Source organism: Athene noctua, chromosome 28 (assembly GCF_965140245.1).
Source record: "Athene noctua chromosome 28, bAthNoc1.hap1.1, whole genome shotgun sequence".
Lineage (NCBI taxonomy): Eukaryota > Metazoa > Chordata > Aves > Strigiformes > Strigidae > Athene > Athene noctua.
In genome coordinates, this window is record NC_134064.1 from 1,406,489 (window position 1) to 1,432,720 (window position 26,232).

At 56.3% G+C, this 26,232-nt stretch overlaps 1 protein-coding gene across 9 annotated transcripts in view; it reads left to right on the forward strand.

The window, feature by feature from the left end:
* Positions 1–26,232, forward strand: part of LOC141971164 (hexokinase-2) — a 38,400-nt gene that overhangs the window by 7,218 nt on the left and 4,950 nt on the right. For 3 of the 9 annotated variants that reach the window (XM_074928320.1, XM_074928319.1, XM_074928321.1), the window contains exons 2-17: positions 8,432–8,594; positions 15,437–15,585; positions 15,967–16,086; positions 17,980–18,075; positions 18,244–18,343; positions 18,588–18,771; positions 19,375–19,530; positions 19,691–19,924; positions 20,141–20,445; positions 21,463–21,611; positions 22,864–22,983; positions 23,315–23,410; positions 23,920–24,019; positions 24,168–24,351; positions 24,644–24,799; positions 25,555–25,788. In XM_074928320.1, the coding sequence (XP_074784421.1) occupies positions 8,432–8,594; positions 15,437–15,585; positions 15,967–16,086; positions 17,980–18,075; positions 18,244–18,343; positions 18,588–18,771; positions 19,375–19,530; positions 19,691–19,924; positions 20,141–20,445; positions 21,463–21,611; positions 22,864–22,983; positions 23,315–23,410; positions 23,920–24,019; positions 24,168–24,351; positions 24,644–24,799; positions 25,555–25,788 (2,546 nt within the window). The remainder of the gene's footprint in view (positions 1–8,431; positions 8,595–15,436; positions 15,586–15,966; positions 16,087–17,979; positions 18,076–18,243; positions 18,344–18,587; positions 18,772–19,374; positions 19,531–19,690; positions 19,925–20,140; positions 20,446–21,462; positions 21,612–22,863; positions 22,984–23,314; positions 23,411–23,919; positions 24,020–24,167; positions 24,352–24,643; positions 24,800–25,554; positions 25,789–26,232) is intronic. The other 6 variants (XM_074928325.1, XM_074928326.1, XM_074928324.1 and 3 more) reach the window with 6 other exon arrangements.

Sequence of the window (26,232 nt, forward strand, 5' to 3'; positions counted from 1 at the left end):
GGGCCGGCGGCGCGGAGCAGGAGCAGGAGGAGGAGGAGGAGGAGGAAGAGGCTCCATGTGCGTGTGTCTCCGCTCCCCTCCACGGCCGCCCCCCCCCGCGGGAGCCGGGACCCCCGGCGCGGCCCGGCCGCAGCACGTGTCGCCGCTTCCTGCCGCCGGCGCGGAGCATCCGCGGGCGCGGAGCATCCCCCGGAGGCGGAACACCCCCTTCCCCCCACCCCACACACACCCCCCCAACCTCCCCGGGGCGACGAGCCGAGGCCCCTGCGGGGAACGGGGCTCGACCGAGCCCTCCGCTCCCGGTCAGCCCGGGGCACGGCGGGGGGGGGCGGGGGGTGGCTCCGAGCAAATGCAGCACCTCGGGCTCCCCTTCCCCAGGCTCTGCCCTCCACCCCGCCCCAGACTGTCCCCCCACGCCGGTCTCCTGCACTGACTGCGATGGAAAACATCTTCTTGCCTTCCCCCTCCCTTAATTTACGGGTCCTGAGCGACCAGAGCCTGTTCCTGGACCGCAAATGCAAGTCGAAGCGTCCCGTTGGGATGCACGGAGGGTTTGTCACCAGTAATTCATGAGTTCAGGCACTTGAAAAATGCAAGTGCCTCTGCTCTCCCATGGCTGGTGGAAAGCAGCCGGCCTTTGTTCGGCCAGGACAGCGCTTGGGCTCTAAACAGTGTGAAATAAATGATTCCTAGAAAAAAAAATGCTGGCTGGGAGCTGTGTGTGAAGGCTCAGGCTCTTCCCTCAGCCCTCCGCCAGCGTTTGGGGCATCTAAGGATATGTCAGAGAGGGTTTTGGCTCTGAGTCCTGAGGTCGTGCAGCGGTTCCTATTCCTGGGGTTACAGTGCCTGGGTGTGGGTGGTCAGGATTTGCAAAATGCCCCCTTAAAAAAAAAAAAAAAAGCAAAATGCAAAATGCATGGCTGCAGAGAGCCCCGGCTCGCTCCATCGGATAACACTGGGGACGCTGACAGAGAAACAAAACTTGCCACGTTGGCCCTTCGCCTGCATTAAATAGGATGTAAAACAAGAGAGAACATTAAAAAAACAAAACAAAACAAACCCCAAACAAAGTGCACAGAAAGAACTTCCCAATGCAAGATGATCTGTAAGGAAATACGGGCTCAGCTTCTCCCTCCGCTCGCGAGTGTCCTGGGGTTGTGCAACAGCCAAATCCACGGAAAGGGGTTGTGTAACCCGACGGCAGAAATAGGCCAGCGGCACGGCCCAGCTTCTGCCTCTTGGGCTCCCAGCTCCTTATCGGGAGCTGGAAATAATGGAGAGGGAAGGCTTTGGTTTAAGGTATTCAGCTGCATTACCCACCGGGGAAAGGGCGTGCGAAGCCTCGGGAACCGGCTCCGTTTTCCTCCCGGCTCCGAAGCCCAAACAAAAAAGGTTGCTGAGATATGTGTGGGGGGAAAAATATCCAGGAGCCATTGGCCAGGGCTCTGGCCGCTGTGGGAGATGGCTCTGCCCTCCCGGCCCCAAACAGCCGTCTCCACAACTGGATTTCTGTGGGTTATTTTTAAACAAATGCCTGTGAATGCTCCCGGGAAGGCAAAGCTGGTGTCGGCGCAGCCTCCGGCGCGAGCACGGAGCTCGGCTTCGCTGCAGGGGAAGGGGGAGAAGGGGGGAAGCAGCCGAGTTCCCGACCTGGATGCTTCCATCATGAATGCAAAAGTTATTCCTGGCTTATAAATATTCCCAGGCAAAGAGTGGGGTGAAGTGCCCAGCACTGGGAGATGTAGGGGCTGAAATTCTTGGAAAGCTGTGATTTATTGATTATTTTTTTTTGTCAAACCCAAAGACTTCACCCAGAATTTGAGGCTATATTTGGGTTTTAGGATGGTAGCCTGGGGTATGTCCGAGTCATGCGCCTTTTTTGCTTTGGATCAGGCAGAAAAGGGGCTCTGCCGTGGGAAGAAAGTGCTTTTTCCAACAGCTCTGGTTTGTGTCTTGAAAATAGCCCTGAAAATAGGATTTTTCTCCCCATTCTTGACACGGAGCAGTTTTACCTGCCCTGCTGCTCACCTGGGGGGGATGTCACATACCTCCCCAAACTCCTCCTGCCCTTCGCTTTGCCCAGCTGGAAAGTGGGTTGCACTACTAACTTATCTAACCCCCAAGGGATTGTGCAAACTTTAATTAACCTCAGCAGCGTCCTTTGAGATCCCGGCTTGAAAGTTTGCCGCGGATGAACCACGTTCCCTTCGGATGTGCCGGCTCACGCTGGGTTTCCTGGTCCCCAAACCTCAGCCTCGTCATGCGACGGGAGGAGGGGGGAGGCGAACGAGCTCAATAACCGGGCTGGCAGCTCTTCTTCCCCATCACTCCTTTGAAAGGAGGAAAAACTAGTGATGGAGTTAATTTTCCTATATTTGTGGCCGTTCCCAGGCAGAGGCAGGTTTTTCTCTGTTTTTTGGTGTTTTTTTTTTTTTTTAATTATTTTTCCTTTGCTAGGGGGATTAGTTTTATCTAGCTGGTTCCTCCCGACTGCCTCTCACAGGCTCCGCTGCGGCTGTGGGAGGGACACCTGATTGCAAATTCCTGGAAACCAACTTAACAGCTTCCCTTAAGCCCCAAGGTCAGCGGCAGGACGGTTTCTCTCATCCTTGGCATCTTCAGGGAGCCATCTCGCATCCCCTCGCTCCTCGGCTTCTCATCGGAGCTGCCGTGGGGACCCTGGGCAGGGCGCAGCCTCAGTTCCCCCGGCCGTGGTGGGATGCTCCCAGCATCTGAGGCAGGGGTCTTGGCTCCAGCGAGGCTTTCTGATCATCCGAGGGGTGGGGTGGGGGGTGCTGCCTCTAATATCTGCCCCAGAGACCTTCAGGGCTTAAAACGGGAGAGGAGGAGGACGAGTGGGCAGGGAGGCGTCTCAAAGTCCGGCTGGGGCTGCTCAGGGCTGGTGGGAACTGGGAGCAGTTTGACGTCTCCGACTCCTTGAGCTGGAAACCAGAAAGTTTTCTGGCCTTTTTGTGTGGCTGCGGAGCAGTGGGGTCACCCGAGGACGGGTCCCCGGCCTCCGCTGATGCTCTGCAGTGTGATTTCTTTGCCATGGGTGCCCGGCTCCACCTCTGGCGTGGGGTTCAGCTGCCGTCCCGGGGGGGGGCGAGGATGGGAAGGAACCGGCCGAGCAGGAAACCATCTGACTCACTCGGGTTCAGGATGACTCCGGGCGTGTGTCATCAGAGGCTTGGCTGTGGCAGGGAGGGCACGTGGGGTTTAATTCAGCGCGGAGCCCTCAATAGCAGCCAAGGACGTGGGTGCTGCCGGGGTCAGGGCTGGAGGAGGGTGGGTGCAGCCCAGCATCAGTCCTGTGTCACCGCAGGCGGGGAGGTTGGGGAAGGGGACGAGCCGGTTCCCCACGCTGAGTCAGCCCACGCTGGGTAACGGCGCAGCGACACGGGGACGGGGAGCGCTGGTTTTCCGGGTGCAGGGGCTGAGGATGCGGCCCAGGGTCCGTCCCCTCCTGCGGTGCCCATCCCCGATCTGACAATAAAAGTTGCAAAGTGCGTGCCAGGTTATGGTCCCGAGCCAGGAAATAAAACACTCTCAGTGCTGGATGCTTTCCCGGCTTCACCCTGCCACCTCGGTAACTGCTGCCGCTCCCTCTGCCTCGGTTTCCCCGGGCCTGTGGCTGCCAGATCCGGGCACGGCTGGTGGCTCGCCCTGCTCCCACAGCATCCCCCTCTGAAAGAAGCAGGGAGGGGGTCGGTATTCTGAAAAATTTCAGTGGCTTTTAAAACAGCAGCATGTTTGAAGTTAAGAACTGAGAGAGGGAGGGAAGTAATTTAAAGAAAAAATAATTTCAGGCAGAGGCTACCCTGGAGGGAGGACTGACTACACACTTGTGGGTTACGAGTGCTTAAACCTCCCCCAAATTTGAACATCTCTCTGTTGTTCTTGTACACAAATACCTGACTTTCTGTTGCTGAAAAGGAAAAGAATCCAGCCCAGAAGCCAGCTAACCTTTCCCAGTGTTATGCTTTTTCCCAAAACACTGTTGTAATTAGGCACATCCAGCTGAAAACCACAGTGGGGAGATACTGGGGGACTGGAAACATTCACTCCCAGTCTGGTTCTCATCAGACCCATGGTTTTGGAGAGAGATCCGGAGCAGAACTAAAACTAAAGACGTGCAGCTTCCCCTTCCCAAAGCTTGGGATCATTAATGGGAAAGATGTGACCGAGACCTTATTGCATGAGAATAAACCGCCCCGAGTCCTTCCCCTTCCCCGCCGCCATTTGCTGGGCAGGAAGCGATTGCGCTTCGCCGGAAGCCGCCGTCACGCTGTAATTTCCATCACCGACAGCAATCCTGGCCCACGTCCCCACCAAGCGATGGGGTCCCCCACTACCACGGCGAGAGGAAAGCGTCCTTCATCCTCTCTGCTTCAGACCCCTCGAGCCTCTCGTAGCACCGCCCGAGCACCGAGGGGCTCAGCGGTACAGGAGGGAGCTGGTGGGGAGGGTTTTTCCACTCTTGCAAGTAGCTGCGTTGATGGGACCTTCCTCCAAACATACAAACCAAGGAATTCATTTTTTTCGCCGTGGATGGTGACACTGGATCGGAATGAAGTGATTTGCAGGCTAATATGTTTGTAACACTGACCCCTTAGGGTTTAGCCTTGATGGGAGCATTAAGAGTTGTCTGCAGGCAAAAGAAGATCATCTAGCTGTGGTGCTGGGACTAGAGCCATGAGTTATTACCATCATTGCAAAGAAAAACCTGGCTTTTGGGGTACTTTAAGCTCGGCTCAGCATGGCACAGGTCACTCAGCTTCCAGCTGGTGGCAAAAATTGGGCAACTTGAGGTTTCTTCAGCCTTGGGGCGGATGGGCCTTGCCCAACGGTGGCCTTACAGCTGCGAAGGGTGATGCTGGGCACTTCCCCAGCACTCAGCATAGAAATTAGCAGAGCAGTTGGAGACAGCCCTGAGCTAGGAGGTGGGGATTTGCTTGGTTTTCGTTCAAAAAAATTGCATCAAACTTGTTATGTTCGCAGTGACTCTAATGATCTGGTTCTTTAACAAAATGTCCTGCCCTGTGTGCAACTGTCCTGGGCTGTGAGCATGCCCAGCACTTCCTAGCTTAAATCTGTTCCTCCTCCATTCAGTTTATTTGGATTTCCTCAGGGAAACACTATTATTTATGATGGAAGCTTTCCAGAAATTATATTGCCCCGTTCCGGATCCTAACCTAGTGACTTTATTTATTTAGAATTGCCCATGATCTCAAAAAAAAAGGTTAAACAACCGAGAAGGTTGTTTGCCTTGAAAGATATTCATACTTTGGTGCTGCAGACTAATTCCCCTGTCTTACCCAATCTTTCCTACAATTCAAGGTGTGCTTGGGTGCTTAATTGGAGTAACGAACTGGGCCGTGGGGCTGGGAAGCCTTGGCCCTTCCTTGGTGGGGGTCAAGTGCACGCCAAGGTGGTCTTGCTTGGGAAGGGGCTGAGCTGCTGCTGCCCTGGAGCCCGTCTGCAGGACGCCCTGACCTGCCTTAGCTGCCAAGTGGGACAATGTCTATGTCTGTAGGAGAAGATGATCCAGGTTTTAAAGGGCTTTGGAGATTAGAAGAAGGTCACCCTGTTTCTCATGCTGCTGATTATTCCTGGTACAGTGGAGCCTGGAGGACATGGGGAACATGCTGAGCAGGGCCTGCCCTGGAGAAAGGAGGTGAAACCTCCACGTTGTTTCCCCGTGCTGGGATTTTGGGGGCTGGTGGGTTTTGCAGGCAGTGTCTTCACTGCCCCACGCCTCAGGTGGGAGTCAAGGTGCAAACAGCAATGGCTTTTTGTGCATCCCAGCTTCCAGAGCACTCACCTTCTCTGGGACGAGATCGTCCCTCAGCGGCATTGTTCCAGTCTAGGAGGAAAAGCAAGCAAAGTCAGGGTGGTGGACAGGAGAGAAACACCAGCAGCATGTGGTTCGTGCAGTGGTGAAGCTCTGCCCCAATCCCTGCTGGTGTGGTACCCCAGCACTGGGATGGGAATACCTTGCTGGGACCCCGTCCCCACTCACTGTGGTCTCACCAGGCCCCCCTGACCACCGTAGGCTGCCAGAGTCCAGCGGAGGAAGGTCTCAGAGGCGTGAGAGGGTGCTGGAAGGCAGAGCACCCAGTCTTGGCCCGGTTTGTCTCTAATTATCACCAACACCCCAGGTCAGATGCAGCTAGAGAGGAGATGGAGTCTGGCTGAGGTCCTCTCCGTGCCAAGGTGGCTCCTGAGGAGGTTGTGAAAGGTCCCTGCCAGCCAGGATAACGCCATCATCGCGGCACACAGCTAAGGATTGGGGTTGGGCTGTCGGTCCTGGCTTGTGGCACTGACTGACAACCCTTGGGGCAGCAAAACGGCACGTTTCCTACCCTGGGGCTGGGGTGGAGGTGGGCTCCGGGCCCCTCCTGAAGCTGGGAGAGGAGGGAGAGGGTGGAGGTGAGCTGGGGCAGCAGCCGCCTTCCCTGCGCCGGTAACCGGAGCCTGGGTACGTGGGTGGCAATTTCCAGCAAGCGAAAGCAAATAGGAGGGGAAGGAGGGGAGTGTTTGACTTCCTGCTGCTGGGGTGGGTAAACAGCTGGCACCAGAAAACCTCCAGTTTTCCTTATCCTTATCCTTATCTTTTCCTCACAGTTGCCTGTTGCCCAGCCGGCAGGTGCTTGCTCTCCACTCCCAATTAATGGGAAACAGGTGATTAGTGACAGAACAAGAGGGAACGGCTGGAAACTGCCACAGGGGAGGCTCAGGCTGGGCAGGAGGAGAAAATGTTTCCCAGCAAGAGTGGTCAGAGAGTGGAACAGGCTGCCCAGGGAGGGGGGAGTCCCCATCCCTGGGGGGGTTTCAGGGCCGTTGGGATGAGCTGTGGGGGATGTGGGGTAGGGGAGAACTTTGTAGAGTCGGGCTGAGGGTTGGACTGGATGATCCCGAGGGGCTTTTCCAACCTGAATGATTCTGGGATTCTATTCTGTGATTCTATGAAAGCACCAAGAGAAATGGGGAGGAGGTTTCGCCATCACACCGGAGGATGCTGCTGCCAGGGAATAAAGTGTCTCTCACAGAGGGTGCTTGGCCGGGCTTCCCTCCACCCTCTGGCTCTTGCAAGCACGGAGCAACCGGGGACTTGACTTCCAAGTTTCCAGCAGAGCTGGTGTGTGTGTGTGTGTGTGTGTGTGTGTGTAAGGATACACTGGAGCATCCCCAGCCTGAAACACAGGCAGCCAAACCCACAGCAGAGCTGTTTTGTTCAGCCCAGGGTCTGAGCGGCTGCATCCGTGAGCGAGGTCACGCTGGGGCGGATGGCTATTACTCGCCCACAAAATGCCCATTTCCTATAGCATAGCCCTATAAAAAAAATATTCATGCTTGATTTCTGATGACCTTATGTTACGTGCCTACAGACAGGTGAGCTAACTGGGTGGAGTTTTCCTCTTGACTTCGCAGGGCTTGCAGCTGCCCTTTAATTAATTTTAAGTGAAGTTAATTGAAACGGGGCATAGTTTGGGAGCTGGCTGGCTGTCCACCTCTCCGTTTCCCTTCCCTGCTCCGGCCAGGCTGCAGAGACATGCACGGTGCTAATGGATGGGTCAGGGAGGAGTTTTTCTCTGCCTTTCCCAGGGAGATGTTTTGATGCCATTTGTAGAAGAAGGAGCTGATCATCTTCATAGCCTCAGCATGTATAAACAATTGCCAGGAGCAGGGGGTGTGTGGATTTTTTCCTCTCTGCCCACAGCACCCACTTGTGTCACACCAGCGTTGTTTGCTCAAGGGGGTTGAGTAGCTCTTGGCACCGTAACCTTTGTAGGGGTGATCTCAGCAGGGAAGAAATGAATGGGCAGTGGATTCCTGCTGAGCATCCTTCGTGTAGGAAGAGGCCCTGGGGATCAAGGTCGAGGCACGTTGCCGCCTTGGCGTAGGAAGGGCTCTGCAGCTGGAAAACCTCCGGCACCGACCTCCTGACTCACAGCCCAGGCCAGGAAGGTTGTTGAGTTTAGGTCCTACTGCTGTCGCAACCTGTTTGGGTGCCTGTAGGTGAATGAGTGGAGAAGATGCTGCGGAGTGTTGGGAACTCCTCAGGGTTCAACGTGTCCAAGTTGGGAACCGTCCGGGCAAGGGGATGATGCTGAGGAGGGCAGGGGGTGGCATTTGGTGAGCTCCTCAGAAGGCAGCCCCGATGCTCCGCTAGAGATGCGGGAACAGCAGTGGGGGTTATCAACGTGCCTGGGGACAGGCTGATGTGGCACCGCTGGCACTGCCGTGTTGATAACTTGCTTGCACAGCCCTGTCCTCCCCTTTGGGGTGTGTCACGGCCTGCTCCTGTTTCTTGCATTAGCCCCAGCAGACATGAAGGGGGCTGAACGCTGTCCTGAACGTGTCACGGGGGTTGTGCCCATCTCCCCAACCCTCCCGCTGACTTTTTGGCCTTATGTCGACCTTTCAGATTGACAAGTACCTCTACCACATGCGGCTCTCCGAGGAGACCCTCCAGGAGGTGTCCCAGCGTTTCAGGAAGGAGATGGAGAAGGGGCTGGGGGCAGACACCAACCCCACTGCCTCGGTGAAGATGCTGCCCACCTTTGTGAGATCCACCCCGGATGGGACAGGTACCGTGAGATGGGAGAGTGTGGTGGGGAGGTCTTGGTAGGTGCCAGCACATGCCAGGAGGGAGGGCTGGGGCCACCCATCCTCCTGGCACTACCAAAACGGGGGTGGCGCCCTTGGCCACCTTCACTCCTGGCCCTTACGGCTTCATCCTGCTTCTGTGTGGGGACAGGTCTTGTTCCCCTCTCGGTGCTGGCACTGGAGGGGCTCCCAGTTCCCGCTGATGGAAGGGAGGGTGGGAACCAGCTCTCGCGTGCCCTTCCTGGCAGGACGGAGACAGTCACGGGTCCGGCTCATCAAATTTCATTAGCGCTGAAGCGGGCAGCGGTGCCAGCCACTGTCTGAATGCCGTGAGGGCCGTGGGAGGAGAAGGGGGCTCTCCAGACTCGGCTTCTCACAATGTGGCCTTTCTGCCTGCTCCGGCCGGACGTATCCCTGTTACATCCCCGTTTCAGGCTCTGGCTTGCTTGTCTCAACCCAAAAATCTGCTTCCTCAAGCATCCATATGGGAAATTTCCTTGTGAGTCCTTCTCCTAGCTTGATGTTTTGGGAAGGAGCTTTGTGGTGGTCCCTGCGGCATCGCCCCTTGCCCGCCAGCACACAGCGGGGTGCAGATGCACCTGGGACCTGCTGAGTGTTCCTGTGCTCGAAGCTGGTGGAGGGTCCTGGCTGCTGAAGGGCAGGGAGGGATGCAGAGCCCCGAGCAGCCAGACCTGCGCCTAGCCCCACATCTGGGCTGGCAGCAGCTCCGGGGAAACTCCCTGGGCTGGCCGGTCCCACTGGCTGCAGTTGCTCAGAGTTGGGGTGGCTCTGGTGTCGGCACCTTCATGAGGGTCCTTGCAAAACCTCGGTGGCAGACATAGCCAGCAGGAAAGGTGGATAAAGAGGAAGGGAGCTGATGGAAAGACTTGTCTGCCCTTCCCTCCCCATCCCCATCTGTCCATCTGTTCTGCCACTGTTGTGTTTTCAAACCTGGCTTCTGGAGGGGAGCGGGTCCCAGCAGATGCTGTGGCTGGGATCTTGAGTGACCTGGCCTCAGTGGGCAGCCACTGGGTAGACTGGAGTTTCCTTTCCCGAGAAGCACGCCAAGCCAGTGTGAGCTGCTGGTTGAGTGATAGTGTTAAACAGGGTGTACCCGAGAGGGAGTCCTGCTCAAACAGCCAAAAAAATAAAAACCCCATTGCTGCTGCCTGTCTGGTCTCTTGAGGCAAGGAGCAAGGTGATGAGCTGAAGTTCTGCATCACTGACCAGCTTTGGGTGGGTGTTTGCTGGTAACATTTTGGTGAGGTCTGAGTGGACAAGTCCCTGGGGAGTCACAGGCATCACAGGGACCTTTAAATGACATCTAGTCCTCTGCCACAAGCAGGGACGTCGTCAGTTAGATCAGGTTGCTCAGAGCCATCCAACCTGGGCTTGAATGTTTCCAGGGATGGGACATTTATCACCCCTCTGAGCAACCTGTGCCAGTGTCTCACCACTAAAAAATTTCTGCCTAAGTAGTTTGAGTCTACTCTATTTTAGTTCAGAACCATTACCCCTCGTCCTGCTGCTACAGGCCCTGCTAGAAAGTCAGTCCCCATCTTTCTTATAAGCCCTCTTTAAGTGCTGAAGCACCCTGAGCCATCCTGCCTGCTGCACCCTGTGTGCTCGCCCCCCCCAGTGCACGTACACCAAAAGCTGGACCTGGCTGCCTGCCCCCGGATCGAGATTTCAATCTATTTAAATGTTTAAGAATATTTTTAATTACAGGGATAGCCAGAATGCTGCCCCTGGGCATGGGAACTATTGCAGCCAAAGGTGCTGGGTGCTGGCGGAGCGTGTGTCAGAGCTCCCGAGAGGCAGGAGCAGAGCTCTCAGCACCCTGACCCATGTTGGGGAGGAGGTGTAATCCCTCTCCTTGTCCTTACAAGACCGAGCCTTGGCTTCCTTCACTGTGTCCTCCTGGTCTGCAGCTTCTCCAGTGTCCCAGCTGGCATTTCTCACCCAAAGCATGCTCAGAGGAGCGGGGAGAAGGAGCACAGCAGCATGGAAAATGTTATGCAAAAGGGATGCTGGGGCAGTCACGGGGCTGCAGCTGCCCAGGGACTGGAAAGCAGGAGGTTTTTGAGCAAGTCCTGGAAAGCCAAGAGCTGGGATTCCCTGTACGGCTCCAGCTGGATCCAGGCTGTGAGCGTCATTGGCGTCTCTGCTCTTGGGTTCTGGAGGTGGTGGCTGGAAGGTGGCACGTTGGGGCTGTGGGGGTGAGCGAGGGCCAGCCTGTGGTGGGGCTCACTGCCAGCTCCCCGGGCACGTCACTTTGTGTTGAGATGCTGTGACAGCAGCTCAGGAAGAGCTCAACGTCCAGGGGTGCGTCCTGTCTTCTTCCACGTTTGTTTTTTTGCAACTTCTGGGCAAAGTCTGACTTCAGCTGGGCACGAAGTCCTGCTCCCACCCGTTCTGGGTGTCAGCAGCTGCCTCCCACCCGTTCGGCAGGTTATCCCTCCGCTCCAGCCCTGCTTGTGGCTGTGCCGTATCCACGTGCTACACCAGCTCCAGGGCTCTGCACCTTCCTCCTGCAAAGCATCCCTGCTGCTCCTTGCTATAGCACGAGCTGTCTCTGCTTTGGGATTATGCCCTGTTTAATGTGCAGCCGGCAGGTCCCTGGGATCCAGGCGGATGAGAGGCGCTGAGAGAAGTACAAGGTCACATCTGCGGGCTGGAGTCAAAACCCAGACCCGGCTCCCGGCCGCTCCACCCTCCCCCGTGCCGCTTGGCTTTGGCTCTTGGTGGCTTCGCTGTTCCTAAGGCAGCGTGATAAGAGCAGGGGGGATTTCTGCCTCTGATATGGGATCTCTCCTAAAATCAACTTTTCTTGCTTGGCTTGGCCCCAGCACCCATCAAAACGCTGCTGTGCTGTGCCTGCAGCGAGGTGGTGGGCACCCCACTGCAGGCTGGGGGGGGAACAGACCCCAGATAAGCTTTTCCTTGGAGCCCCAGTGACTCTGAACAAGGGCTCTCCTCGCTCTGTGCAAACACCACCTTTCTCCCTGCTCCTTTCCTGGTTTTCCAGGCTTTGCTGGCATTACTGCCTCTCCTCCTCCATGCTGATGTTGACACAAGGATCTTCTGATGCATCCTCCGTTAAGTCCCAGCAGCTGATATCCATGACCTGGGGTTTTTGGGATGCTGCTGCAGGACTTTGGTGATCAAATCCCTGGAAATTCAAGGATGGTTCTTTACAACACCCTTCCCTTGGCCCGTGGGCTCAGTTCCTGCAAATAACCAGCTGTTTCTTCAAGAAAACCAGCTTCCATGGCCTGTGGTCTTCAAAGGCTTTAAAGAAAACTTCATTCATGCCCCTTGCCCAGTGCTTTACTGCACTCCCCAGCAAGGAATCGTGTTGGGGAATTGCTGCCAGGCAACTCTCACTGTGCTCAGTGTAATTGCTCTTTACTGGACCTGATTCTGTCCAAAACAGGCCACCAGGTTAATCCCGGATCTTTTGTTGCTGCAAACCCAGTACTTCATGCTCATCATAAGCCCCTTTCTGCTCTCCAGCACTAATTCGGTGGAGATACTGATGTGAGCATCATGGCTTTTATATATGTTCCTTCTGCTTGAAGCCTCTCAGCTGGCTGAAAGGAGGCAGGGTAGGGCTGGAAGGGGCATCTGCAGATGGGGGTGGCAGTGGGGAACGCTGGGGTCTGTGCCTCCACCTTCTGCATCTCCCTGGGGGGAAAGAGCCTCGACCTACTCCAGCTTTTTCTCTTCCTCTTATTTTTTATTAAGCCGATTTGACCGAGGATTCCTAAAAATGGGATTGTAGTTGATAGGAAGCCTTGAGTTCTGAGGCGGGAGGTGTGGGGTGAGTGACCTCTGAGATGCTGGGGCATGATCCTGCACATGATGCTCCAGCCCCCTGGTCCTGGCTGTACTTCTAAGGACAGCAGAGCTTTGCTCTGTGCTTTCTTCCAGCAAGCACAGGCATTTTTAAAAGCGCTAAACACCCTTAGGTGGTTTGCTGAGAGCAGGCAATCCCTTCAATCAGAGCTTTGTGTTTGCCCTTGCTGTGGTTTCTGAGCTCAGCGTTGCAGCCTTTATCTTATCACATAACGAGGGAGCCCTAATCAGAGGGAGGACCCAGACATGGTATCGGCCAGTGGAGCCCATCATGCCACCAGAGTGCTTGGGAATTTTTCAAGAGAGATTGTGCTGCCTTTTTCCTCCTGCAAAGCTGATTGCCTGGGAATCCACCCCTTGACCTCAGCAGTCGCCACTCAAACCACTTGTACCTCTCCCGTGGCCACTGAGCAGCTTGTAAGGGGGATTTTTGGCTGTTAGGTTGGGTCCTGCTGCTGCTTCGTGCTGGGTCGGTGGGCAGCACGTCAATGGAAACCCTCACAGGGGTGGTTTAGGTGAAACACTAGGCATGGGGAGGGCTGGGCAGGATGGGAGGACAGCTCTGTCCCCGGCTCCTTGGCCTTTTCTTTTTTGGGGATGTCTGTGCCTCCTGGGCTCCCCACATTATCTCCAAGGAGCAGAGAAACCTGTGACCCTCTTGGCTCCAGTATCCTTAGCCCTGGTGTATTTGTCAGCCCCCTGAGGTATTTTTCATGCTCTGCTAGCAAGCAGAACGCCATCTGTGCCAACAACAAGGGAAGCAGGAGTACGGCTTGACCCTGTTTGGGGCAGTACAGGATGCCAGCGGTGCCCAGCCAGGCACCATGTCCAGCTCTGCCCATCCTTAGGCAGAGTCTGAACCTCCACGGTGGGTTTACTGGTGACATGAGGACAGTGAGGAGCTTCGCTGAGGGTTTTCCTGATGCATGTTCAGCGTCCGTGTAAAGAGACCTGGCCAAGGCATGCCCTGTGGCTGGCAGACAGTGTGCGAAACGAGCTGCCAAACTGGTTTAAACCTCATCCCTGCAAAGGGTCAACGCGGGTGGGAGGCGAGGAGGAGAAATGAATATTCAGGGATTTGACTGCCCCAACGAATGAGCTCGGGCACTCTGGTGCTCCGCCAGCTCCCGTGCTGTTCTCCGCGCCTGTAAGCGCTGAGGTGGACATCTCTTGGCTACGCTGCCTCGCTCAGAGCTATGCCGAGGGTGCTATTTGAGGAGGGATGAGTTGCGAAGCGTTGGTGGGCTCCAGGTTTGAAGTGCTCCGTGGTTCTGGGTTAACGGCTCTTGCAGGGGGTGTGTGTGTGGCTCCAGAGAGGTGAGGGTTGGCCAGAGCCTGAGCAGGGACTTGGCTGAACTTCAGTGTTTGTTAAAATAGTGGTGTAGCTGCCCTGTTCTACCGGCTGGTTGATTTTGGGGTGTGACCCATATGGGAGTGCAGCCGGAGCATTGCAGGGGGGCTTGGCATGGGCTGGTACCACCAAGAGCCGGGGCCCAACCTGCCCTGCATCACCCTTGGAGTGAGGCACAGACCCCCCAGCACTCCCCAAATTTTCCATCCTGAGCCGCAAGGCTGTGGAACGCTGCTCAAGACCTCTGAACCCCTCTTATTCCTCGTCTCATTTCCTCAGAGCACGAGGCTTTAATAGACCTTTTCAGCCACAGAGGGACTTTATAAAGCTGCTCTCAGCCCAGGCTCCCAGTCTGTCCCCAGTTCCCTCGCCCCGAGTCCTCGGAGGGTCAGCCCCAGGAAAGACGCCAGGACAGATGGACGCCCCGCAGGCTTGGACAGCGAGCTGCCTTTTCAGCTGGAGTCACTGGAGATGCTGGCTGGCCTGGTGTCATTTGAATACTAATAAACCACACTTTTTGTTTCAACTGTAGCCCCTTTGTAAAAGCATCGGCGGGCACAATGCGGCCCCTGGGCGCTGTAATCTGCCCGGGGGAGCCAGCACAGCACATTTAATGCATTCAGAAATCAAACAGTGCTGATAGAGGGCTTTCCCCCATCCCTTTCCCCACACTGCTAGGTATTTAAAACAGCCAGCTTGGCGCTTTTCCCGCATCCCAGGTCTCAGTTGGTCCGAAATCCAGCGAGCTGCCTTGGTGCCTGGTAGAATAAAAACAAACAGGAGGTGAAACCTGCTGGGCTTAGCCCTTGGGTCTTGGAGGCAGCATGACCCGGGTCTCCTCTCGGCCAACACCAACGGAGGAACTCTGCTTCTCACATCTGCCTGGGGAAGGTCTTTTAGAATTTTTTTTCCCTCACTGGTTTCCTGCTTACACCTTTCAATCTTGCCTTCGGCGAGAAACCACATGCCAGGAGTGCACGGGATTCCTGGAGCAGTGCAGGGGAGGTTGTCTTGGACTGCAGCAGCCAAGCCTGAACATGAGGATTTTTTTTTTTTTTTTTCCATATATCAAACGTTTAGTCAAACTCCAGTGTTTCAACAGCTGGCTAGCAGGGTTTTAACCTTCTGGGCTGGACATTTAGGAGCTTTCACCAGCATCCTGTATCAAATAGGGTCAGAAACAGCTCTGCCGCCTTCTTCCTCATGGAGCCTGAGGCTGGAACTCTTCTTCCCTGGGAGTGCCGTCGATTTGGGCATGGGCTTGTCTCTGAATGGGGCTGGTGGGGTCTGTTCCTTCTGCCAGCAGATATACTGCTAGCTCAGCCGCCGCCTCTGCACACCCAGGGCATCAGGATATGTCTCAAAGATGGGGCTTTGATCCTCTGTCAGCTATGGGGGTGCCAGGCATGCAGAGGAGGAGCAGGGAATACAGCCACAGCTCTGATAAAATAGAAAAAAAAAAAAAAAGAAAAAAAAAATTTAAAAAATCATACCTTACCCTCATACTTGGGCTGGTTACTTCCTCTCCTGCTCCGGGGCTGCCTGGTGCAGGCACTGATGCTGCCAAGAGGGACCCCCTGAGTTAAAGGGTTGTTCTTGTCTGGGCTCCCGCAGAGGATGGAGATTTCCTGGCGCTGGATCTCGGTGGCACCAATTTCCGCGTGCTGAGAGTGAAGGTGTCTGACAACGGCCTGCAGAAGGTCGAAATGGAGAATCAGATCTACGCCATCCCCGAGGAGCTCATGCGAGGCAGTGGGGTGCAGGTGGGTTCAGGCCCTTTCTCCCCCCAACCTCACTCTCCCGGGAAGCTCCCTGCTCGTGGGGGACCCTCCGGCTTGGGGCAGCTCTCCTGCCTGAAGGGAGGGGGGGGTGTCACCCCAAGACCCTGAGCTGTGGAATGGGGTTGGAACAGCATCCTATTGCTGCCTTGCCCAGCGGGACCCAGGTAGATCCTTGCCTTCCTTTGCCTGGAGCTGTTAATCCCTGGCACCAAGCAGGGTGACAGGTGAGGACCACGGAAGGTATGACATGGGTGACGGGCCACCCGTCCCTCTGGCAGGCAGGGATGCGGGTGCTGCTCTGGTGCATCGTCTTGGTTGGGGCAGCCAGGTGAGGGCTCACTCCTCTTTGCCTTTTTTTTCCAGCTCTTCGACCACATCGCTGAGTGCTTGGCCAACTTCATGGAGAAGCTGAAAATCAAAGACAAGAAGCTCCCCCTTGGGTTCACCTTCTCCTTCCCATGTCACCAGACCAAGCTGGATGAGGTGGGTGAAGGTCTGGTCTCCTCATCAGGGTTGTGGCTGAGCCTGGGATGCAGGGGATGGGGCTGAGATCTTGCTGGGAGCAGTAGCTGACCTGCACCAATTACTTGAGAGTGTCCAGAGAAGGGCAACGGAGCTGGGGCAGGGTCTGGAGCACAGGTCTGCTGGGGAGCGGCTGGGGGAACTGGGGGGGTTCAGTCTGGAGAAGAGGAGGCTGAGGGGAGACCTCCTGGCCCTCTGCAACTCCCTGCCAGGAGGGGGCAGAGAGGGGGGATGAGTCTCTGGAGCCAAGGCCCCAGCGCCAGGCCCCGAGGGAATGGCCTCAAGCTGCCCAGGGCAGGGTCAGGCTGGCTCTGAGGAAGGATTTCTGTGCAGAAGGGGCTGTTGGGCGTTGGAATGGGCTGCCCAGGGCAGGGGGGAGTCCCCGGGATCCCTGGAGGGGTTGAAGAGTCGGGCTGAGCCAGTGCTGAGGGATCTGGGGGAGTTGGGAACGGTCAGGGGGAGGGTCATGGTTGGGCTGGAGGAGCTTCAGGGGCTTTTCCAACCCAGAGGATTCTGGGATTCTGTAATTTAGCTTGTGCTTTTAATTAGGCTCATTGGGTTTGGGTAGTGTGTAAGGTCTTGGTGCTGATGGGAGCACAGGATGTGTCCTGGGGCTTGCAGGGGTCCGGGAGGTGATGTGGAACGTGGTGCCTGTTCCGCTCGGCACAGATGCCGCCCCAGAAAGCGGCTTTTCCCCCTCTGCAGCCAGAGCTCAAGGAGAGCAGCTGCGGCGGGGAGAGCAGCTCCAGCCGCCCGCAGCCAAAGGCAGCCCAGACGTGCCGAGCATCACATCCCCCGTCATGCAGCCGGCGCAGGGAGGGGGGGTCACCCTCCCCGGCTGCTCGCCGTGCCCTGGGCAAGCCGGGAATCGATGGCTGTCAGCTCCGCTCAGCCGCGCTGGCTCTGCGCTGGGAGCTGGTGACCTCGCTGGGAGACTAAACACCTCGGCGAGCAGAGCCCGGCCGGGGCACGTGGCTCCTCTCCTGCCACCCACGGCCTCTGCCAGGCTCTTGATCGCGGAGGGGGGGGGCAAGGAGGGGGGCTGGTGCTTTCCTTGCCCTTATCTCACCCGGCTTCCCAGGCAGGATTGGAAAGGAGGGCGGCTCCATGGCGCGCTGGCAATCCAGCACGTCCTCCCTAGGTGGGAACGTGGCAGCAACGACATTTTGTACCGGGGATGGGGCAAGTCGTGCTCTTGTGCCTGAGCGATTTGGCAAAAGTAATGAGGAAGAAGATTAATGCTTTCCTCGTGGTAGAAGTGGGGGCTGTAAAAAAAAAAAAAAAAAAAGTTGGGAGAGGAAGCATCTGTCCCCAGTGACCTCGACCAGTTTGCTTCTCTCTCTGCTTCAGTTTCCCCATCTGTAAGGCAGGGCTGGTGTTTGCCTCGTGAAGGCATCTGGGGCTCTAGGGTTGGGGATTTCAGATGGAATCGAGTCCTTTGCCTTCCTCCAAGGCTCAGCTCAGCCTCTGTCAGGTGACTGCGGTGGCTGCCCTGGGTGGGGACAGCTGGTGCCTCTGGCCCCAGGGGACAGCGAGACCCCCCCCCCATCCCGCAGGGGTGGCTTAAGGAGCTCTCCATGCACTTGGGAACAGGTTTTGCTCCGGGGCTCCATAAAACCCACTCATGGGAATCACATTCTCTCCTGCCGGCAGGAGCAACGAGCGACTTGTGTGCTGTGTTGCAGCCATAAACTTTTATCTGCACAGAGATGCGGAAATATTGCTGGTACCACAAGCTGATAACAGGGAGGGACAGACTTGTGTGTCCTTCCAGCCCTTGCACCGGGGAACCCTTGAGATACGTGGCTTGGTGGGTCTGTCCTCTGAGCATTCCTTCTTGCTGTTCCTCCATAGAGCATCCTCGTTACATGGACGAAGGGATTCAAATGCAGCAGCGTGGAGGGGAAAGACGTGGTGTCGATGCTGCGCAAGTCCATCAAGAAAAGAGGGGTAAGAACTTGGGCAGGTCTGTCACCTCCCTGGGTGGTGGGACAGGGGCACACGTTTCCCTGGGACAGGATACTCAAGGCTCCACACGTTGGCTCCCCTGTGACAGCAGAGATGCTTTGGTTTGTTTTGGCCACGTTGACTCAACCTCTCTCCTCTCCACCATCTCAGGACTTTGACATTGACATTGTGGCCGTGGTGAACGACACTGTTGGGACCATGATGACCTGTGGCTACGACGATCATAACTGTGAAGTTGGCCTCATTGTTGGTGAGCTGCAGCGAGGGGGGAGAATTAGGGTCCATCTCTCCATGAACTCCAGAAGGAGACCTTTCTTGCAGGTTTCAGGGTCTTTTGGGTGAAAAAGGAAGGGGATAGTGATGTTAGAAAACCAGCATTGTCCAGTGTTTGTTTTTTCCATCTTCACCTTCTATGGTGCATTTCACTGTTGCTAATTGTGGGGAATAAGGGAGAGGCAGGACCCTCTCTCACCGTGTCCCCACGCTTGGTTCAGGTACTGGCACCAACGCCTGTTACATGGAGGAGATGAGGCACATTGACCTGGTGGAAGGGGACGAAGGTCGGATGTGCATCAACATGGAGTGGGGGGCCTTCGGCGACGACGGCGTGCTCAACGACATCCGGACAGAGTTCGACCAAGAGATAGACATGGGCTCGCTCAACCCTGGCAAACAATTGTAAGCAGATTCTTGGCTTTGACTCAGGCTCAGGGTTTGCTCTGCATTGTCCGTCCTCCCCTTGCGCTGGCGTTAGTGGGACTGAAGAGGTTGTCCTAGTTAACTAGGTCACTGCGTCCTCCGCCGTGCCAGCCGCACCAATGCAAATAGGGGCTGTATCACAAATTTGGGTTGATACACCCAACTGAACCACTCAACTCCCGCTTCCCTCTTGAGCCTTTCACTTGAGGGTGTTGATTTCTGTTTCTTTATTGTGGCCAGTGAAGTTTTCTGCCAGCCAGGGCAAACATCACCACCTAATGTCCACATCCAAGTCCTACAGACCTCCCATTCCCCAGATGGCTTCTGGCAGAATGGGTGGGATTTGGTGGGGGAGGCCTCTGCAAGCGAACAGATCCCCTTCAGGTAGCCATAAGGTCTCCTTGCAGAATGATGGTTATGTCAACATGGCTTTATTTTCTCAGTGATGGGATAAACTACTCTGGAAAGAGATTACCTAGATTGGATTTGGGCCTGGAAGGCTGCCAAGTGTTTTTAAGGTCAACCGGTGGCCACCTCAGAGCACGCGCAGCCAAACACATCTTGTGCTTCCCCTGTCGGCAGGTTTGAGAAGATGATCAGTGGGATGTACATGGGAGAGCTGGTCAGACTCATCCTGGTGAAGATGGCCAAGGAAGGGCTCTTGTTTGGAGGAAATCTCACACCAGACCTGCTCACTACTGGCCACTTTGAGACCAGATACGTCTCTGCTATTGAGAAGTAAGTAAGATCAGGATGATTTCCTGGGGTCCCAGCCCATCTCCTGACACCTGTGCTGAAGGAGAACAGGACCCATCACCGGGCTGAGCAAACCAGGACACTTCAGATGGAAAAAGTTGGATTTCCGGGCATGAATCCTTTTTTGTTCATTGGTGTGCAGGGAGAAAGAAGGTCTGCAGAAAGCCCACGAGATCCTCACCAAGCTGGGCCTGGAGCCATCTCATGAAGACTGTGTGGCCACCCTCCGTATCTGCCAGATCGTCTCCACCCGCTCGGCCAACCTGTGCGGGGCCACCCTGGCAGCCGTGCTGCGACGCATCAAGGAGAACAAGGGGGTGGAGCGGCTGCGCTCCACGGTCGGCGTGGATGGCTCCGTCTACAAGAAGCATCCTCAGTGAGTCCATGAGGATAGGCAAGGCTGGGGGGGAGAGAGGGTGGGAGCACAAATCTGTTCCTGCCAGCAGCGGATAAAGCTTGGCACAAGCAGAGCGTCCTCAAATATTCCCCTGGGCCCCTCCGTTGGGATCCCAAAGGTGCCCCAGGCATTTACAACCCCTGAGGGTCCCATCACCCGTGGTGGCAGACTCAAGTCCTCTTTCTTCCTCCGTAGCTTTGCCCGGCGCCTCCATAAGACGGTGCGAAAGCTGCTGCCGGACTGCGAGATCCGTTTCACGAGGTCAGAAGACGGAAGCGGCAAAGGGGCAGCCATGGTGACGGCGGTGGCCTACAGACTGGCTGCCCAGCACAAGGCACGGCAGAAGATTCTGGAGGCCCTCAAGCTGAGCCACGAGCAGCTCCTGGAGGTGAAGCAAAGGATGAGGATAGAGATGGAGAATGGGCTGGGCAAGGAGACGCATGCAGAGGCAACGGTGAAAATGCTGCCCACCTACGTGTGCTCAACTCCGGATGGGACAGGTGATGTACCGTGAGTGTTTTTGGGCCCCTCCCTCCAAAAAGGCCATTGAATGACTCGAGCGTGGCCAGAGAAGGGCAACGGAGCTGGGGCAGGGTCTGGAGCACAGGTCTGCTGGGGAGCGGCTGGGGGAACTGGGGGGGTTCAGTCTGGAGAAGAGGAGGCTGAGGGGAGACCTCCTGGCCCTCTGCAACTCCCTGCCAGGAGGGGGCAGAGAGGGGGGATGAGTCTCTGGAGCCAAGGCCCCAGCGCCAGGCCCCGAGGGAATGGCCTCAAGCTGCCCAGGGCAGGGTCAGGCTGGCTCTGAGGAAGGATTTCTGTGCAGAAGGGGCTGTTGGGCGTTGGAATGGGCTGCCCAGGGCAGGGGGGAGTCCCCGGGATCCCTGGAGGGGTTGAAGAGTCGGGCTGAGCCAGCGCTGAGGGATCTGGGGGAGTTGGGAACGGTCAGGGTGAGGGTCATGGTTGGGCTGGAGGAGCTTCAGGGGCTTTTCCAACCCAGAGGATTCTGGGCTTGATTCTGTGATAAGCCCACGTGTGTCCTGCACGGGGCAAAGAGCCACTGTCACTGCTCCTGACACCTGTACTGCTTAGGGAAGGGCTGGGGCCTTTGCCACGGCCAGTTCCCTCTTTGTGATGGGAGTGGCACAAAGTTTTTTAACCTCCAGTATGATACTGGGAAAAGCGGCTGAACCTCCAGGACGTTCTGCACTTGACTTAACACAAAGCCTGGCTTTCACTGTGGTTTTTGCTGCCCCAAGTTTCTCACCACCATTGTCCTGGGTTGTGTTCCCAGTTCTGTCAGTGGCTTGGGCGTGCGCCTGTCCCTTGGCTTGAAGCCCTGTGACCTCCCTGAGTCTGGAGCAAACGTGTCCATCACCCTCCTGCTGCTCTCCATTCCCAGACACATCGTGGTTCCTGGTCCTCTCCCAGGAAGAGGGCAGATTGGGATCAGCTTTGTGCCACGTTCAGGATGCCCCTTGTCGGGATCTCTCTCTTAAGAATTCTCTCTTGGGTTTCAGAAAAAGGAGATTTCCTCGCCCTGGACCTGGGCGGTACCAATTTCCGTGTGCTGCTGGTGCGTGTCAGGAACGGGATGAGGCGTGGTGTCGAGATGCACAATAAGATCTACTCCATCCCGGTGGAGATCATGCAGGGGACGGGAGAGGAGGTGAGGATGGGCAGCTGGAGCTGGAAAACTGAGGCATCTTCCCTGGGGTGGCAACAGAAGTGGCAGGTACTAGTGCTGACCACGGGAGCTGGTTTTGCCTTGCTGTGCTTTTCCGCATGCAAAACCAGGAGTGGAGAAGGCTGGTGCTCTCCTGCCTTTAGAGCAAGGCTCTGGAGTTTGAAATGTGCTTTAGGAAGCTTGAGACTGGTTTTTAGGTTAGAAATTGTGTTATTCTCAGACATGGCTGAACCTCCCTGAATCCCACACACTCCACAATGGCAGATAAGCATCATCCCCATTTCCCAGATGGAGAAACCACAACACAAGCAGTAAGAGATGTCTCCAGAGCCTTATTTGCAGATGGAAAGAGCTTTGCAAACCACTCCAGGAAATGCTTGGGGACTGGGAGTATTTCTACAGATGGACTCTGGGGATACCTTGCAGAGGGACCAGATCTCTGTGTCACCCCTGGGAAGCTGGTCACCTCCCCACTAGACCCTCCACCCCTCCTGGGTGCAGTGTGGGACCTGCAAGGATCACAGTGATATGACCACTGGGCACCTCAGTACAAGAGAGATCTGGAGGGGCTGGAGCGAGGGCAGAGGAGGGCAACGAGGCTGGTGAGGGGCTGGAGAATCAATCCTGTGAGGAGGCAGGGAAGGAGCTGGGAGTGTTCAGTGTGAGGAGGAGGAGGCTGAGGGGAGCCCTCATCCCTCTCTGCAGCTCCTGAGAGGACATTGCAGAGAGGCTGGGGCTGGGCTCTGCTCCCAGGGGATCAGGGACAGGACAAGAGGGAACGGCTGGAAACTGCCACAGGGGAGGGTCAGGCTGGGCAGGAGGAGAAAATGTTTCCCAGCAAGAGTGGTCCGAGAGTGGAACAGGCTGCCCAGGGAGGGGGCAGTCCCCATCCCTGGGGGGGTTTCAGGGCCGTTGGGATGAGCTGTGGGGGATGTGGGGTAGGGGAGAACTTTGTAGAGTCGGGCTGAGGGTTGGACTCGATGATCCCGAGGGGCTTTTCCAACCTGAATGATTCTGGGATTCTGTGACCACATTGTTGGTGGGGAAGAGGATGAAAGAGGAGCTGTTTTGGACTTGCTCACTTCACATAGCACAGCTGAGCAGCATCCTGGTCTGTTCAAAGCCCTGTTGGCTTGGGAAAGGATCAACATCTCCAGCGGGTCAGGCAGGCTGGCATCCAACTGAGTTCCTTGCTGTGATGGTAACCTCTTCTTTTGGCTTTGCACACTCACAGCTCTTTGACCACATTGTCCACTGCATCTCCGACTTCCTGGAATACATGGGAATGAAGGGCGTATCACTCCCGCTCGGATTCACATTCTCCTTCCCTTGCCAGCAAACCAACCTGGATGAGGTAACCCCAACCCACCTGGTAGCAGATGTGTCCCATACCCAGGGCTGGCTGGAAACTCTACATACCAGCATCACGTGGTGGGTCAGATAGAGACCCAAGAGAGGGGGGAGGCAGGAGCTCAGAGCTCAGTGCTTCTGAAAAGGCTCTTTGCCTTTTCAAAGCAAATTCAGATCCCTTGAGCTCTGGACACCACCTAGTTGGGGTGTCCTCCATGCCTGAGGATCTGACCTCCACGTGCCGGGCAGTGCCCGCCGAGGGCTGGTGGGTGTGGGGTTGCTGTCCCTCCTGCCCAGCTGCCTGGGTGATTCACTGTGGGCTATTTCTACAACAGGGGATTCTCCTGAAGTGGACAAAAGGTTTCAAGGCAACCGGCTGTGAAGGAGAAGATGTGGTGAACCTGCTGAAGGAGGCAATTCACAGGAGAGAGGTCAGTGTCCATGTAGCTGTGAGAAGCTGGCTGCTTGCTCCCACATCCCGGCTGTCTTTTCCATCTTTAATTGGCCTGTAAAGCAAATTAATGGGCTGAGCGCAGGGCTAATGAGTGTCTGAATTTTAAGAGCCAATCTTAGTCATCACTAGAGGTTGGATTTTCTGACCCCCGGAGCTAAGAGCTGGCTTCTGGCCAGGGCTGGAGCAGACTTGTCTCGCCGTGAGTTCGGGAGACACCACGCTGGTTTCCTCAGCGCAGACCACCCAAAGCTCCCGCCCTGGGAGCTGTTCTGGCAGGGCTGTCCCAGCGTGCCAGCTCCTCTGCAGTTGTCTAGCTGGAGGTGTTTTGAGGTTTGAGCATCCACCTGCAGACACGTGGGGCTGCAGGAAGTCTGCGCATGCCTGGAGGACTCCCACGCTCAGCAGACAGGTCCTTTCCCAGTGGTGGGAGCAGATGTAGCAAGCTGTGTCCTCCAAAATAACCCACACGATCCTATTCCTCTGCAGGAATTCGACCTGGACGTGGTTGCGGTGGTAAATGACACGGTTGGCACCATGATGACCTGTGGGTACGAAGATCCCTATTGCGAAGTTGGGCTGATAGTTGGTGAGGACTGAAACTTTCTCACGGAGTTCCTCTGCCTGCGGTTCCAAACCTGCCTCCGTGGGGTGCAGGAGGTGTCCGGGGACTTTTCTCTTGCGTAGGCACCCTGTTTCTCTGAGAGCCCCATTGAAAGATGCTTCTCTCTCTGCAGGCACAGGCAGCAACGCCTGTTACATGGAGGAGATGAGGAACGTGGAGCTGGTGGAAGGGGAGGAGGGCAGGATGTGTGTCAACATGGAGTGGGGGGCGTTTGGTGACAGCGGGTGCTTGGATGACATTCGGACAGAGTTTGACTTGGCAGTGGATGAGCTGTCTCTCAACCCTGGGAAGCAAAGGTGCGTGGTGGCTCTGGGGGGCTGGGAGGGGACCCCTGATGAACAGTTCAGTGCTGCCCCACCAGCCTCTTGGTGGAGTGTCAGGGGATGATGAGCAGGGCAGAGTCTGGCTTCACAACACACCGAAGTGTCCCTTGTCCCCTGCCTGCGGTGTGGGGACCGTGCTGCTGGACTTGCTCCCGGGTGTCAGGCCAGGGGTCAAAGGCATCTGGCAGAGCTGGGATCTTGTTCCAGATCCCATGTCCCTTCTTGTCCTGATGTCCTCTCCTGTGCCTTGCCCTCTCCTTCCCAGGTTTGAGAAGATGATCAGCGGGATGTACCTGGGGGAGATTGTCCGAAACATCCTGATGGATTTCACCAAGCGAGGGCTGCTCTTCCGGGGACGGATCTCGGAGAGGCTGAAGACCAGAGGGATCTTTGAGACCAAGTTCCTGTCCCAGATAGAAAGGTGAGGTCTGACAGGTGGGGTGGGCACCAACTCTGGCCTCACAGCTGCAGATCAGAGCAGAGATGTAGTTTGGGGAAAGCATTCCCAGGGCTTGTAGGATCAGTCCCAAGCACTCAGTCTGGTGCCAGGATGATGTAGGGTGGTGCAATACAGATAAGTGAGCAAAATCCACGTGGCTCTGACAGTGCCAGTGTTCACAGAATCATCCTGGTTGGAAAAGCCCTTGAAGCTCCTCCAGCCCAACCATGACCCTCACCCTGACCGTTCCCAACTCCCCCAGATCCCTCAGCGCTGGCTCAGCCCGACTCTTCAACCCCTCCAGGGATCCCGGGGACTCCCCCCTGCCCTGGGCAGCCCATTCCAACGCCCAACAGCCCCTTCTGCACAGAAATCCTTCCTCAGAGCCAGTCTAAAAGTGGTAAGAGACAGGTGTTGAGAGACAAGGAAACTGTCTGGGGGTGGGAACACAAATGCCTCTTTGCCCTCTGCCTGGATGGGGAGGGAGCACAGGTTAAATAACTGTCATGCTCCAAGTCAGTGGCTTTGTCCTGAGACAGCCTCACAGATTAGGATGTGACATCAGAGCCACACCCAGGTCTGGACACTGAGGTTAGAGGGGAGCTGTAGAGTCCCTCCAGTCCGTGTCACCCAAGCCACGAGTCCCTGGGCTCTGCAAGATGTAGTTAAGAAGGGGGAAGCCACACATCCAAGTTGCTCTTTTTCCTAACGCTGCCTGGCCCCCGTGTCCTCCCCAGTGACTGCCTGGCCCTGCTCCAAGTCCGCTCCATCCTCCAGCATCTCGGCCTGGAGTCCACGTGTGACGACAGCATCATCGTGAAGGAAGTGTGTGCGGTGGTGGCCCGGCGGGCAGCTCAGCTCTGCGGGGCCGGCATGGCAGCCGTGGTGGACAAGATCCGGGAGAACCGCGGGCTGGACTTCCTCAAGGTCACAGTCGGCGTGGATGGGACACTCTACAAGCTGCACCCTCAGTGAGTTGCTCCGTGGTGTGCAGTTGTTCTCCAGGGGGGCTCATGCTGGTGCCTGTCTTGGGCAGACTGGGTGCTAAGTAAGAGCCAGTGTGGAAAGTTTCAGGGCGTGGTTGGAGAGGAGAGGAGGTATTTCAGGGTCTCGAGGGCTGCCAGCAGCTCACAGATCTAAACTCTCTCAAGGCAGAGCAAAAACCAGCTGCCCCCTAAAGGATGGGATGCCAAGACTGATCACACAGCAGCCAGGAGCCAGTCCCACAGCACCTGAGGCCAGGTTGGCCCAGAGATAGTGACCAGGTTCAACCAGGAGTCCAGATCATCAGTCAAAGTCATGGGGACAAGGCAGGTCTTAAACCAAGCAGTCAGTCCATGACCTGGACCAAGAAGGCCCCCGGCCAACGAAAAGATGACTATGCCTGAGCTGAAGGCTGGTGCTCCTGGAACAGT